Here is a 16,139-nt window from a genome sequence, read left to right on the forward strand (position 1 = left end):
TAAGGTTTTTTTTAGCTTGAAGCCTTTAGGAGTTAGAGTAGGAAATACTGCACATACGTAAGGGGTGACTTAATACACTGAATGCATGTGTGAAAACTGCAGGGGTATTTCCTTGGTTTTAAAGCTCAGAACTCTGACTCCTCCAACAAATCTCATGTGGCATGAAAAACTCCCAGAGAGTTTTTCTGTTAAGACTTCTGCCTCTGTCCACGTGACTCATTATGCCCACTTGGATTTGGGATCAATAGTATAGCGCTGTTTTCTGCTGTCCATAGGCTAAAGGCTGAAACACAGTCTTTTCACTTTCAATAGGCACACAGACATAGAGTCATATTCTTCTATTATAAGAAAAACTATAGCACATGCATGGCAATAAACACTCATCTTCACAGCCAGGAAAACAATACAACAGAGAGTGACAGAAGTAAGAACCCCACCTTATCTAAAGGGGGCAGTCATAACTCCACTCTAGCCAATTGCTGCCATGAAGGAAAGTGAGCCAGGATTGCCAAATGACCTGATTTTTCAAGGTAAGCTGGGTATTTAGAGTTTTTTTTTTTAATTTCATGATTTTAAAAAATGTTGAATAAACAAAATAAGAAATGAAAGAGGAGAAATAACAACTGATACCACAGAGATATAAAAAATCATAAGAGAATACTATGAACAGTCATATGCCAACAAATTGGACAACATAGAAGAAACAGACAAATTTCTTGAAATATACAGCCTGCCAAGACTGAATCAAGAAGAAACAACTTGAACAGAGCAATCACTAGAAGTGAAATTGAATTTGTAATAAAAATACTCCAAGCAAACAGAAGTCCAGGACTGGATGGCTTCACAGGGAACTTCCACCAAACATACAAAGAAGAACAAATACCTATCTTTCTCAAACTATTCCAAAAAATTGAAGAGACTGGAGCACTCCCAAATTCATTCTACAAGGTCACCATTACACTGATACCAAAACCAGACAAAGACACTACAAATAAAGAAAATTACAGGCCAATATCTTTGATGAATATAGATGCAAAAATTCTCAACAAAATATTATCAAACTGGATCCAACAATACATAAAAAGGATCATACCCCATGATCAAGCTGGATTTATTCCAGGGTCACAAGGATGGTTCTACATTCACAGATCAATCAATGTGATACACTACATTAACAAAAGGAAGGATAAAAATCACATGACCATCTCAATAGACACAAAAAACACATTTCACAAAATTTAACATCCATCCATGATAAAAACTCATCAAAGTGGGTATACAGGGAGCACACCTCAACATAATAAAGGCCATTTATGACAGACCTACAGCCAACGTAATACTCAACAATGAAAAGCTGAAACCCTTCTTGCTAAATTCAGGAACAAGTATGCCCACTCTCACTGTTTCTATTTAACCTAGTATTGGAAGTCCTACCCACAGCAATCAGACAAGAAAAAGAAATAAAAGGTATCCAAATTGGAAGTGAAGAGGTAAAACTATCACTATTTGCAGATGACATGATACGTTATATGGAGAACCCTAAAGTCTCCACCCCAAAACTATTAGAACTAATAAATGAATTCAGCAAGATAGCAGGATACAAGATTAATATACAGAAATCTGTTGCATTTCTACATTATAATAATGAAATATCAGAAAGAGAAAGTAAAAAATAATCCTGTTTAAAATCTCAAAAAAATAAAATCCCTAGCAATAAGTTTAACCAAAAAGGTAAAAGACTTATACTCTAAAAACTATAAAAACATTGATGGAGGGAACTGAAGATGATTCAAAGAAATGGAAAGATAGCCCATCCTCTTAGATTGGAAGAATTAATATTGTTAAAATGGCCATACTACCCAAAGCAACCTACACACTTAATGCAATCCCGATCCAAACACCCATGACATTTTTCACAGAACTAGAACAAATAATCCTAAAATTTATATGGAACCATAAAAGACCCTGAATTGCAAAGCAATCCTGAGAAAAAAGAACAAAGCTGGAGGTATAACCCTCTCAGACTTCAAACTATACTACAAAGCTAGAGTAATCAGAACAGCGTGGTATTGTTACAAAAACAGACACATAGATCAATGGAACAGAATACAGAGCCAGAAATAAACCCATGCACCTATGGTCAATTAATCTACCACAAAGGAAGCAGGAATATGCAATGAAGAAAAAACGGTCTCTTCAATAAGTGGTGCTGGGAAAACTGGACAGCTACATGTAAAACAATGAGATTAGAACATTCCCTCATACCATATTCAAAAATAAACTCAAAATGGTTTAAAAACCTAAATGTAAGACCTGAAACCATAAAATTCCTAGAAGAGAACACAGGTGGAACACTCTTTGATGTAACACAAAATGAAAAGACAACCTACGGAATGGTAGAAGATATTTGCAAATGATGTGACTAACATGGGGTTAATATCCAAAATATACAAACAGCTCATATAACTCAATATCAAAAAAACAAACAACCCAATCAAAAAATGGGCAGAAAACCTGAATAGACATTTCTTCAAAGAAGACATACAGATGGCTAACAGGCACATGAAAAGATGCTCAAGATCACTAATTAGAGAAGTGCAAATCAAAACTACAATGAGATATCACTTCACACCTGTCAGAATGGCTATCATCAAAAAGACTACAAATAACAAATGTTGGAGAGGATATGGAGAAAAGGGAACCCTCATACAGTGTTGGTGGGAATGTAAATTGTTTCAGCCAGTATAGAAAACAGTATGGAGGTTATTCAAATAACTGAAAACAGAACTACCATATGATCCAGCAATTCCATTCCTGGCTATATATCCGAAGAAAATGAAAACACTAATTCAGAAACATACACCTTAATGTTCATAGCAACACTATTTATAATAGCCAAGATTTGGAAGTAACCTAAGTATCTATCAACAGATGAATGGATAAAGAAGACATGGTATATATATTCAATGGAATACTACTCAGCAATAAAACGGATGAAATTCTGCCATTTGCAACAAAGTGGAGATATTATGCTTAGTGAAATAAGTCAGTATGATATCAGCATACTGTATAATGTCACTTATTTATAGACTCTTAAAAAATAATACAAATGAATGTATATGCAAAACAGATTCACAGATGTAGAAAACAAAGGGGTTTCTATATGTGGTTACCAAAGTGGGGAGGGACAAATTAGGGGTATGGGATTAACAGAAACAAACTACTATATATAAAATAGACAAGCAACAAGAATATACTGTATAGCAGAGGTAATTATACCCATTCCATTGTAATAACCTATAATGGAGTATAATCTGCAAAAATACTGAAACACTATGCTGTACACCTGAAACTAACACAATATTGTAAGTCAACTGTACTTCAATAAAAAAAAATGTTGGCTCTGACTTTTTAAAGACAATCTGGTGAAAAACCTGTTAATAATGCTTGCCTCTGGGGAGGGAAAACCATTACTGGAGGAAGGACTTATTCTACACTGAATACCCTTTTGAATTTTGTACCCTGGTCATGTATTTTAAAAAATAAATTAACTCTCTAAACACTGCAGAAGCCAACTATTTAATCTGCACGTGGCTGGTCTGTAGGCCTGATCTACAGGATAAAGTTCACACTCTTCTTTTGCCCAGTACCCAAAGCCTCTTGGCTGTCTGACTTTGGCCTGACTCTTTCCCACTATATCCACTTATGTCCCCTGCATTCAGCTGCATTCTCTTGAACATGTTTTGCCTTTTCCTTCTTTGGGGCCTCTGCTATGCTGTTCCTTTCTGTGATTTGTCTTTTAAGATATAGTTCAAATACTACTAATGAATTGATCCCTCTTCCAGGTGTCCTATACAGTATCCTAGGAGAGGCAGTAAAAAATGTAATTTCAGAGCATGGACTCAGGAGGCAAACTCCTTGGATTTGAATTCTGGCTCTGCCAATTATACCACCATTTAAATGACCTCTGGGAAGTTACTTAACTTCTCTGGGCCTTGGTTTCCTCATCTCTGCTGTGGTGAGGATTAAATGAGTTAGAGATTCCAAAATGTTTAGAATAGTGCCTGGCGGGTAGTAAATACTCAGTCATAGAACTGACATTATTATTTTTTTAAAGACTTTTTTTGATGTGGACCTTTTTTTTTTTTTTCGGTACGTGGGCCTCTCACTGCTGTGGCCCCTCCCGCCGTGGAGCACAGCCTCCGGATGCGCAGGCTCAGCGGCCATGGCTCACGGGCCCAGCCGCTCCGCGGCATGTGGGATCCTCCTGGACCGGAACACGAACCCGTGTCCCCTGCATCGGCAGGCGGACTCTCAACCGCTGAGCCACCAGGGAAGCCCCTGATGTGGACCATTTTTAAAGTCTTTATTGAATTTGTTACAATATTGCTTCTGTTTTATGTTTTGTTTTTTTGGCCATGAGGCATATGGTATCTTAGCTCCCCGACCAGGGATCGAACCCATACCCCCTACATTGGAAGGTGAAGTCTTAACCAGTGGACCACCATGGAAGTCTCCAGAACTGATATTATTTAATTTTGTCTTGTGGTACATTCTCCAACTAGACCATGAGCTCCAGAGGTCAGAGCCTCTGGCTGACTCACCTGTGTCTTCAGTGCCTAGAATGGCCAGGCATAGAACAGGCACCTGGTAAAGATTTGGAATGAAATCCCCCACACATACATACACATACACACATTTCCTGTCTTTTTTCTCTGGACTGGAAATCTCACTGAGGACTGTGCCTTTTCTAGGCTCCATTGACTTCCAGAAGGACCAGCTGTTGGACCTGCACACAATACCTACTGATTAACAGAAGAAATAAAATCTCGGAGTGGAAGGTACTTCATCATGGGTTCACACAAGAAGTTCACAAAATCTGAAGTTCACAAACCATGCAATTATATTCCCAAAGCCAGAGGCAGACTTTTTATAGTATCAGCCTACCTTAGGTGACAGCCATTCTCATTCACTTGGGCCTCAGTAAAGTTATTGAATTTGGACTCTCTATCAGGCCCTTAACTAGGTTCTGGGCACACAGAGACAAAAGAGTATGTGGCTTGGTAAAAAAAAGTATGCGGCTTGGGACTTCCCTGGTGGCGCAGTGGTTAAGATCCACCTGCCAATGCAGGGGACATGGGTTTGACCCCTGGTCCGGGAGGATCCCACATCCCACATGCCGCAGAGCAACTAAGCCCGTGCACTACAACTACCGGGCCTGTGCTCTAGAGCCCGCAAGCCACAACTACTGAGCCTGTGTATCACAACTACTGAAGCCCACGCGCCTAGAGCCCATGCTCCGCAACAAGAGAAGCCACCATAATGAGAAGCCCGCGTGCCACAACGAAGAGTAGCCCCCAGTCACAGCAACTAGAGAAAGCCTGCGTGCAGCAACGAAGACCCAAAGCAGCCATAAATAAATAAATCTAGAAATTGGTTTTAAAAAAAAGTATGTGGCTTAGTTACTAATGTGGATAATCATAAGGTATATGTTAAGGCTAGAAGAGCTTGTCTAATATGCTTCTTTGTGTAAAAAATGGGGAAAAGGAATATATACGTATTTTCTTGTTATGAGTAAACTAACTAAAGAATAAAGAAGAATACTAAAACACGGTTGCCTTCAGGGAGGGAGAACTGAGTGGCTAGGGAATGTGGAAGGGAGGGTTAAACTGTAAACTCTTATACCCTTTGAATTTTGAAGCTTGAAAATGTCTTACTTAGTCACCAAATTAAAAGTTTTTCTTTTTTAAAGGATGAGATTTTTTAAAGATGTGGTTTAGACTAAGCAGGTCTACTTTTATGTATCAACCCTAGAGAAACATACAGGTGCCCAAACAGGCATGTACGTGGACGTTCCCTGTAGGGCTATTTGTAGTCATAAAACGTTAGAAATTACCAGAATAGCCATCAGTAGAGGAAAGCTAAACTGTGATCCATTCACACTTGGAATCCTATGCATCAGAATGAAGCTGACCTTTATGGAGGGAGTTGGAAAGAGTTCAAGACAGATTGTTAAATGAAAAGAAAACAAAAATATATCACAGCATAATATATATCATCCAATTTGTCTTTTAAAAACTATATACAGTTGACCCTTGAACAACATGGGTTTGAACTGCACGAGTCCACTTATACGCAGATGTTTTTCAATCGTGGATACTACAGTACTACGCAATCTGAGGTTGGTTGAATCCGTGGATGCTGAACCTCTGATACAGAGGAACCGCACATATGGAGGGCCAACTATAAGTTATATGCAGATTCTCAACTGCGCAGAAGGCTGGCACCCCTAACCACAGCACTGTTCAAGGGTCAACTATATTTCTTTATATACATATATATGTATGTAAATGCACAGAGAAAGACCTGGAAGGATATACCACAAACTAATTACAGGGAAGGCAGGGTGACTAGGGGCCCTTAAAAAATAAGTTTACTGGGCAAGGTGCTTCACATGAATTACCTTCTAATTCTCTTACCAACTCCATGAGGTAGTTCCCATTATTATTCCTTTTTATATTTGAAGAAACTGTAGCTGAGAGAGGCTATGTAACTTGCCTAAGTCACACGTCAAGCCCCAGACTTAAATTTGATTACTCTAGCATGGTGCTTTTTAACTTTACATACTTCTAGAGATCAATTTTAGTTATTGAAAAAAAAGATAATCCAAAGGAGCTCCCTCCAGCCTGGCAGGGGCCTAGTAGGACCCAAGCAGCGTGGTCAGTGCTGTGAGGAGGGGTCAGGGGCTTACATCCGAGGAGCTGGGCTCTTGTGAGGTCCTCAGCAACACTCCCTCCGCCAGGGCCCGGTCCACAGCCTGCCTTGCTAGCTCCTCCAGCTGCTGTTCATCCTGCAAGAGGCTCCCCCAGCCGGTGGCCATCCCGACCTGCAACAGAAGGAGAGAGAAGGGCTGACAGATGGCCTGGGGCCCTGCAACTGGCAGTGTGGTACGGGGGAGCGAACACTGGCTGGCAGTTCTTAACAATTTCCATGAGCACAAAATGGAAAGCTTGACAAAGCATTTCCACTGACACTCCTTCTTTTGAGTCCTAATCCAATGATGACCTTATTCTCACAGTAAGGAAGCGGAGGCTCAGAGAGATGAAATGACTTGCCCAAGGTAATGACTAGTAAAACCTGGACTTGAACTCGGGTCTCTGGACTCCCAGCCCAATGCTTTCCATTGGAGAAAGAGGCGCTAATAACATATGTGATCGTGGCAAGTTCTTTCTCCTCCCAGAGCTGCAGGTTCTCTACCTGTGAAACAAGGGGTCTGGGGTAGACCATGGTTTCCAAACCGGCTGAATATTCTGGAGAGCTTGGAAAAGAATACAGATTCCTGGGCCCTACTAGAGATTCTGATTCAAGAGGTCTGAGGGGAGGGAAGGGCTGAAGCTCTGTATTTTTAATAAATTTTCCTGGGACGGGAACTGCTGCAATATATTATTAATTTCCCTTCTAGCTCCAACAACCCATGTCAGCAGGTTTCAAATAAATTATGTGGGAGTGGGGGAAAGGAGCTCTTTGTGGAATACTATTAAATGCAAATAAGGTGAACTCCTCCCTCATACTAACCAGAGGCAAACTCACTAGCAGGAAATGATTACATTCCTTGTATGGACATCTATCATCATAGAACCAAAAGACAGAAAATATTCTTGAGAAATCATATTAGCAGGATAGAAATAATTGAAACCCAAGTGCCCAATGTAATAGGAGGAGTCCAACTGGCTGCCAGAGACACACAGGGTGAACCAACTCACACTTTGACACTCACTGATTTTGCAGTAGGCCCCAGGGGTGTAAGAAAATCTGGATAAAAATCTGGAAACACCAGTCATTAGAACATGGCTGCCCAGCTCAGTGGTCCCAGGAAGAGAGCTGGAGAATGACAAGTAACCTCCATCACATTCAGCTCCATCCCCCACTCCCCATGACAGAACTGGTGCTAGACCAATAATGATAGTCTGTCGGCCTCAGCACAATGTTTTGAAAGAATGAGCATGTGATTTCAAGAGGGTCCTGACAACAACCCTGTCAGGTGAGACATAGATAAGGGCAGTCATAGTAGAGAACAAAGCTCTGAGGTCAGTCAGACCTGGGTTTGAATCCATAATAATTACTTCCTTTATAAATAAGGTCACCATGTGGATTAAATGAAAAAAAAAAAAACCTGTGTGTAGTTCCTTAGCAGTGTTTGAAGCTCTATACATGGGAGCTTCTTTTTTGGCTGTACCTACTTTACAGGTAGAAGACTTGTCAGAGGTCAACCAGCAGCCTGGTGGCAGAGCCAAGACTAGAAGCTGTGACTCTGACATTAGAGCAATGGAACCCTCCATTGGCCCCCATCTCTTCACAACTCTGGGATTCTATTATCTCCACCAGCTGTTGGGTTTTTACTGATTGGCATCTAATGCCAGGACCCTGACTGAGGACGCAGAGAAAGATAAGACAAAAATAATTGCTATGAGAAGTGCTAATTGGGCCCTTTGTTTTTCTCATTCTACAGTCTCAATCCTTCTTGTGGCTTTATTTCTGTTTTGCTGATGACACTCGAATCTATAACTTCACTGCAGTGCTTTTCCTGACCTTCAACGGAGAATATCCAACTGCTTACTGAGCGTCTCCATAGAACCAGAATAGAATGTGTTGTTGTCTCCCCATAAATCTGCTCCTACTCTTGATGAACCCGACCCAGGCACCCAAGCCTTGTACATACGTCTTTCCTACACCCCATTCTCCCCAAATCCTGTGGATTCTATCTCAGTATACAATACTCTAAATTCCTTAATTTCTTTCCACCTTCACCGTTAGGAGGCGTGGTTCCGACTACCACCATCTCTTCCCTAGGCACGAAACAGATTCGGAGTGATGTATCTTCAGGACACACCGGCTAGTCTCCCGCTTCCAGGCCTTGGCATTTGCTGTCGTCTCTCTTTGGGACAATCCCCACCGCTCACGACTTAGTTTCAGAAGCCGTCCCTGTTCCCCGCCCAGGGCTTTTTTCTACGACCCATTAATTTCCCCTGTATCATTGGGAATAGTGTGTCTTGATCACTTCTCTAGCTCCAGCGCCTACTACAGTATTCAATGAATGTTAAATGAAAGAATGATGAATGAATGACATACTGGAGCCAGATCACCAAAAGCCTTAACACGCCCACAAGAAAACCCCGGTCGGACTTAAAAGCCAAGCGCGAGGCCAATGCCTGCGTGAGGCCCGGGGCAACAACACGGTCTCCTGCCCAGGCCTGCCCCACCTCACGGCCCGCTCGCTCCCACCAGAGGCAAAGTTTGGTTCTAATCGCTTCCACTTTTGTTGTTTAAAAAAAAAAAAACTCCGGCTCTAGTCTCACCGGCACCGAGCGCCCGACACCAGCACAATCTGGAGTCAGGAGATCTAGGAAATCTGCAATCGAGAAGCACCAACCCCACCCCCTCACTGGACACCAGCTCCTAGGTCCCTGCCATGGGTATGAGCTGCGACATCTCCTGGTCTCCGGGGCTCCAATCGCTGACAGACCCCTCCCTCATGGCCTTCCTCCCGAAGAAACGTGACCCTTGCCGGCCGCCGTTGCCGTGCCCCAACCTACTCGTTCGTCGTCCTGCCGCTCTCTGTACTCAGGCCCCCTCGCGCCTTCACCGGAGCTTCAGGGGGCGGGGCCTCGATGTGATCCAACGCGCTTGCGCGTCCCCTCCCACCACCACCACCCCACCCACAATCCGCCCCCCCACCCCACCCCAGGCAGGGCTTAAAGAGCAGCGGAGCTGGACGGTGGCTGGGAAGGGGCGGTCCGTGTGAGGACAGCTTTGGAACAGCACCTTGGGAAGAAAGGGAGGAGTCGTGTTGGGGCCGCCGGGAGCTACGGGTTTGAAAAGCTAAAGCTCGTAGGGCGTCGCAACTGCTGACTTCCGACGCAAGATGGGGAAACTGATACTCAGAATGGGACAGTCACTACCTTGGGGACACACAGTTGGTGGTAGTGGGTGTGGTAATAGAGGCCCAGAGACAGAGACAGAGCCCAGCGCAGGGTCCCATAACACGTTAAAGGCTGAACCAGTGTTGGAACCCAGCTGGGTCCCAGAAAAGAACACCTGATTTCTCCAACCCTGGGACAGCTGCAGGAAAAGCCTTAATGGCAAAAGGAAAGTAATTTCATTTTTCCAGCAGTTTTAAAGTTAGGAACGTTTGAGGGTGATCCAGTGTTTCACAAAATGTCCAATATCACTCGCATCAGGATCTGGTGCAGTTTTTTTTTTTTAATGCAGGTTTTTTTTATCCCTACCTCCATCTCACCCCTTGGCAGCTCCCCAGTTCTTTAACTGTGCCTTCTTTCTGGATTGTGATAGGATTCTTCTCAGTCTGAAGCACCTGATATGAATTTTAATTAAACTGAATTTATCAGTCTGGGCTCTGGGGAATTAACCATGAATAAGACAGAGCCCCGGCTTTCACCTCTGATTAAAAAGGTAGACAGGTAAACTGTTTTTCTGGGGAAGTACGGAAGGCTTTTGGGGTCTTGAAGGACAGGTAAGCGTGTGTAAACAGTGAAGGAAGTAGGGGTGGAGGTTAGAGGCAGGAAAGGGGCTAGTGTACCAAGTAGCAGGAGCAGAAACAGCAAAGGCAAATAATCCTGAATGTGGCTAGTCTTGTTTTAGAGACAATGAGGAGTTTGGTGTAGATACTGAGGAGGGTCTGGGGGTTGGAGCAGGCTTTTAGGAGCTCAGTCTTGGGGAGGGAGCCTTGGATGCTAGGTTAAGAAGTTTAGCGTTTGTCCAATGAGTTGTCTAAGGATATTAAGGAAGAGGGAAACATGGTGTGTTAGGTTCTGGTTACAGCATGGCAAATGGTTTGTAAGTGGGGAGACCAAGGCCAGAGAGAGATCTCAGAGGTAGTTAAGGTGTGAGATGATGAGGCAGGGCCGAGAAGATGGAGAGAAGGGGACAGATTAAAGAGATATTTAGGAGAGAGAACTCCGACTGATTATAAATCAGCGGCCCAATCCAGGGTACAGGATGTTTCCAACTCCTTAAATAAAGTATGTGGGACTTCCCTGGTGGTCCAGTGGGTAAGACTGCTTGCTCCCAATGCAGGCGAACCAGGCTGGATCCCTGGTTGGGGAACTAGATCCTCCTGCATGCATGCCTCAACTAAGAAGCCCACATGCCACAACGAAGATCCCATGTGCTGCAACTAAGATCCAGTGCAGCCAAAATAAATAAATACATAAATATTTAAAAAATAATAAAGTATGTACATTACCTACAGGACAGACTGAGCTTTCCAATCTTGTTGGTGGGAAGGAAGGGATAGGTGGTCTGTTTATTGCCACAACTGTGATTTCATGATGTCCCTCTTTTGTCTGCTTTTGTACCTAAGGGAGAGTCTGAAGCAGCAGTTACTATAATAGGCCCCAGGTGCCAGAAAAAGTCCACCGGGCTAACAAGGAACAAAGGAAGCTATTTCTAGGGCAGCATGAAATTAAAAAATCATGACCCAGGGTTCTCTGTGCAGGTTCTCCTCTTCCAAGATGGGTGCCAAATGACGTGTATCATGTGCCTATTTGTGAGATTTGGGGAGGATCCCAGACCTTAACACCCCTTTGGTTGTGTCCTCTCACATTGTGGCAGGTAAGGTATTTTCATTCCCATTTTGTAGATGTGGCAGTTGAGCCTCAGAAGTTATGTGACTTGTTCAAGGGGATCCAGTTTGTGGTGGGACTGGAAGTGAGGGGCTCTTGGCCAAAGATGTTTCCAGCAAGTCTTTGCCTTTCTTGCTCCCTCTGCTCAGATGCTTTTCTTCTAAATCTTGGCGTAAGTGGCTCCTTCTTGTCATTCAGATGTTTCCTTCTCAGATGACATCCCCACCTGATCAGCCTGTGTCACATTTTCCTGTGTATTTTCTACATAGCACTTACTAGTATCTGAAATTATTAATTTTATGTGTTTCCCTCCACTAGAATGTGAGCTCCATGAAAACAGGGGCAATATCTGTCTTGGTCACCACTTTACCCCTAGCACCTGGAATAGTAGATACTCAATAATATTTGCCGACTGATGGAAATAAGCTGGGGAGGGAGGAAGGGAAGGAAACCAACATTAAGTGAAAGCTTGGGATGTTTCAGGTGCTTCTCATAAACTATCTCATTTGATCCCCTCACAGCCTTTCCAGGTGGGTACTGTATCTCCATTGGGTGATAAGAAAACATGGGAAGTGAGGTCAAGTCAGTCGTTTGTTACTTTTGAGGCCATAGGCTCCTTTGAGAATCTTCATTAGACGCAAACTTTTAGCAGACCATGTGGAGGAATTCAGAGACCTCTTCAGGCCTACTCAGGGATCCCAGATCAAGGAACCCAGGATTAGGGAACTTGCCCGAGGTCCTTCTGGCCTCAAGCCTTTGCTGGTTCCTCCCTCCATGGCAAGGATAGATTCCCTTTAGTGGACATCAGGGAACCTGCTGAAGATTTTGGAGCAGAGCGAGTTTATGATGTCTTGAGCCTTTCATGTCTCCAACCTGAGTTCAAATCCTGACTCCACAAACTATCAGTGTGACTATGGGCAAGACTTCTCACCTCTCTGAATCCCACTTCCCTCACTTTCAAAATGGAATCTGTTTTTTTTCTAACAATGACTAATCTTTATTTGATCTGCTCGTTAAGTGCCGGGTACTTGGCTGCTGGCTTTACAGTTGTTATCTCACTTTCACCACAAACCTATGAGGTGAGTACTGTTATCATGTCCATTTTACAGCTGGGGACTTGGAGGCTTGAAGAAATGCCCTGACTTGCCGAAGATCATGCAGCTTTACACTCTTAGCCATTGTGCACTTACACACGTACCTTGGGATGTGCCACGAGCTCAGGCTTCCCAAAGCTGACTTCTGAATCCACTGCAAACTCTGTTGGGTTTGTGGGAACATTTGAGTCTAAATTAGTTTAAGGAAAAGGCAAGGAGGGCTGCACTGCAGTGTGAATGGAGGTCAATCTCTTTGTATGTTGCCTTTCCCCCTGTAAGGGCCTCTGGCCAAGCCTAGACTGGGCCTCTTGACTGGGACATCTGTGTCGTCCCAGGGTCTGCATTGCACGGAGGTCTGCATTTGTGCACGTGGCTGCTGTCTCTTTTTAGCAATGACATCACTCTGCCTGGAATTATGAGGCTGTCTCCACGCCTGACTGGGGGCCACTGCTTGGCCGTTCAGAGTGGAAATCCTGTGTCTTCCAGCCCCTACCTACCACAGGCCTGGCCCAGCCATGCTGCTCAGGAAATGCCTTTGGAATCAAAGGGAGGGCTCTTCCATGTGTTGAGGATTTACTGTGTGCCAGGCCTGTCCCGGACACTTTACATGTGTTATCTCATTTACATGCCCCAGTAATCCTGGGAGGGAGAAGTTACTGTCTCTATTTTACTGAGAAGAAACAGACTCAGTTGGGCTTTACCTTAGGCCCACTTGGGGTGATTGATGGCACCAGGACTGACTCTAGGGCTTGTGTGCTCATCGTGCATGATGAATTCTTGAAGCTGTGAGCTGATAAAGGGGATACACTCCTCAGCACCCAGGATCCTCAGAGACTTTCTATCAACAAGCTTCTAGTCCAGCTCTCATTTCATCCATGAGGAAACAGGAGCCCAGAAAGGAGTGATGACTTACTTATAGCCCCTCTTTTCCACTTACTACTTATCCATTGTTTTTTAAAAAAAAATATTTATTTATTTATTTATTGGCTGCATTGGGTCTTAGTTGCGGCACACGGGATCTTTCATTGCAGTGCTCGGGCTGTTCGTTGTGGTGCACGGGCTTCTTTCTAGTTGTGGCTCGGGAGCTCCAGAGCGTGTGGGCTCACTAGTTGTGGTGCACAGGCTCTCTAGTTGTGGCTTGCGGGCTCCAGAGGGAATGGGCTCTGTAGTTGTGGCACGTGGGCTCAGTATTTGCAGCACGAGGGCTTAGTTGCTCTGTGGCATGTGGGATCTTAGTTCCCTGACCAGGGATCGAACTGGCATCCCCTGCATTGCAAGACAGATTTTTTTTTAATTAATTAATTTATTTTTGGCTGTGTTGGGTCTTCGTTGCGGTGCGCGGGCTTCTCATTGTGGTGTCTTCTCTTGTTGTGGAGCATGGGCTCTAGGCACGTGGGCTTCAGTAGTTGTGGCGCGTGGGCTCAGTAGCTGTGGCTCGTGGGCTCTAGAGTGCAGGCTCAGTAGTTGTGGCGCATGGGCTTAGCTGCTCCGTGGCATGTGGGATCTTCCTGGACCAGGGCTCGAACCTGTGTTCCCTGCATTGGCAGGCAGATTCTTAACCACTGCGCCACCAGGGAAACCCTCAAGACAGCTTCTTAACCACTGGACCACCAGGGAAGTCCCACTACTTATCTTTATCTACCTTTTGGGAAGGGTGAAATCCACTTTTACTCACCATTATACCACCCAAGTAGCCCAGTGCCTGGTCCTACTTGACACTCAGTAAATGCTTTTAAATTTTATTTATTATAAAAACATTGAGAAAAGTATAAATGTTAGTATAACAGACAACCATATACCCACCACCCCACTTGTGAAATAAAAACTGCTAATATAGCTGAAGGCCCCCTGTGTGCCCCTCTACAACTGCACCTCCCCAACCCCTGCTGAAGTTAAAGAGTCTCCTGAATTTGGTGTTTATTATTCTACGCCATTTTTTTTTCTTTTTTTTTGTGGTATGCGGGCCTCTCACTGTTGTGGCCTCTCCCATTGTGGAGCACAGGCTCTGGACGTGCAGGCTCAGCGGCTATGGCTCACGGGCCCAGCCACTCCGCGGCATGTGGGATCTTCCCAGACCGGGGCATGAACCCGCGTCCCCTGCATCGGCAGGTGGACTCTCAACCACTGCGCCACCAGGGAAGCCCCTATGCCATTTTTTTATTCATATACCATAAAATTCAACCTGCTTAAGTGTACAGTTTAGTGGCTTTTAGTGTGTTCACAAGATTGTGCAACCATCACCACTATCTAATTCTAGAACATTTTCACCCCCAAAAGGAACCCCATACTCCTTATCAGTCACTCCCCCATTCCTCCCTGTCTCCAGCCCTGGCAATCACTAATCTGCTTTCTGTCTCTATGGATTTGCCCATTCTGGACATTTACTATAAATGGAATCCTGTATGTGGTCTTTTGTGTCTGGCTTCTTTCACTTACCACAATGTTTTCAAGGTTCATCCATGTTGTAGTATGAATCAATATTTCATTCCTTTTTATGGTGTGGTATTCCATTGTGTGAATACAGCACATTTTGTTTATCCATCACTTGGTGGACATTTGGGTTGTTTCTGCTTTTTGCTATAAATAATGCTGCTATGAACAAGTTTTTGTGTGGATATATGTTTTCAATTCTCTTGGTTATATAAGTGGACTTGCTGGGTCATATGGTAACTCTATGTTTAACTTTTTGAGGAACTGCCAGACTGTTTTCTAAAGTGGCTGCACTGTTTTCCATTCCCACCAGCAATGTATGAGAGTTTCAATTTTTACATCTTCACCAACACTTATCTCTTTGATTATGACCATCCTAATGGGTGTGAAGTGGTATCTCATTATGGTTTCAATTTGCATTTCCCTAATGACTAATGATTTGAGCGTGTTTTCGTGTGCTTATTGGCCATTTGTATATATCCTTTGGGGAAATGTCTATTAAAACCTTTTACCCATTTTAAGGGCAAAAATATTATTGAGTTTTAAGAATTCTTTATATATTCTGGATACCAGACCCTTATCAGATATATGATTTGCAAATATTTTCTCCCATTCTGTGGGTTTTCTTTTCAGTTTCTTGATGTTGTCTTTTTTTTTTTTTTGGTAAATTTCTATATATTTTATGCAGCCTCTTTATATTGAAGAAATTGGGGTGTTTTAAAATATCTTTATTGGAGTATAATTGCTTTACATTGTTGTGTTAGTTGCCGCTGTATAACAAAGTGAATCAGCTATATGTATACATACATGCCCATGTCCCCTCTCTCTTGCGTCTCCCTCCCACCCTCCCTATCCCACCCCTTGATAGTGTCCTTTGAAGCACAAACGTTTTTAATTTTTATGTAATCTAATTCATCTATTTTTTTTCTTAGGTTGCTTATGTTTAGAGTGTCATATCTACGAAACCATTGCC

General features: G+C 43.4%; 1 protein-coding gene across 1 annotated transcript in view; it reads right to left on the bottom strand.

The window, feature by feature from the left end:
- The window catches only part of GSS (glutathione synthetase), a 33,021-nt gene extending 23,362 nt beyond the window's left edge, over positions 1-9,659 (bottom strand). Inside the window, exons 1-2 of the mRNA XM_082671569.1 lie at positions 9,594-9,659; positions 6,752-6,886 (exon numbers count right to left, since the gene is read on the bottom strand). Coding sequence (XP_082527695.1) covers positions 6,752-6,880 — 129 coding nt within the window. The 5' untranslated portion in view covers positions 6,881-6,886; positions 9,594-9,659. The remainder of the gene's footprint in view (positions 1-6,751; positions 6,887-9,593) is intronic.
- Positions 9,660-16,139: the final 6,480 nt, after the last annotated feature.

Source organism: Grampus griseus (genome assembly GCF_964374135.1).
Source record: "Grampus griseus genome assembly, chromosome: 14".
NCBI classification, from domain to species: domain Eukaryota; kingdom Metazoa; phylum Chordata; class Mammalia; order Artiodactyla; family Delphinidae; genus Grampus; species Grampus griseus.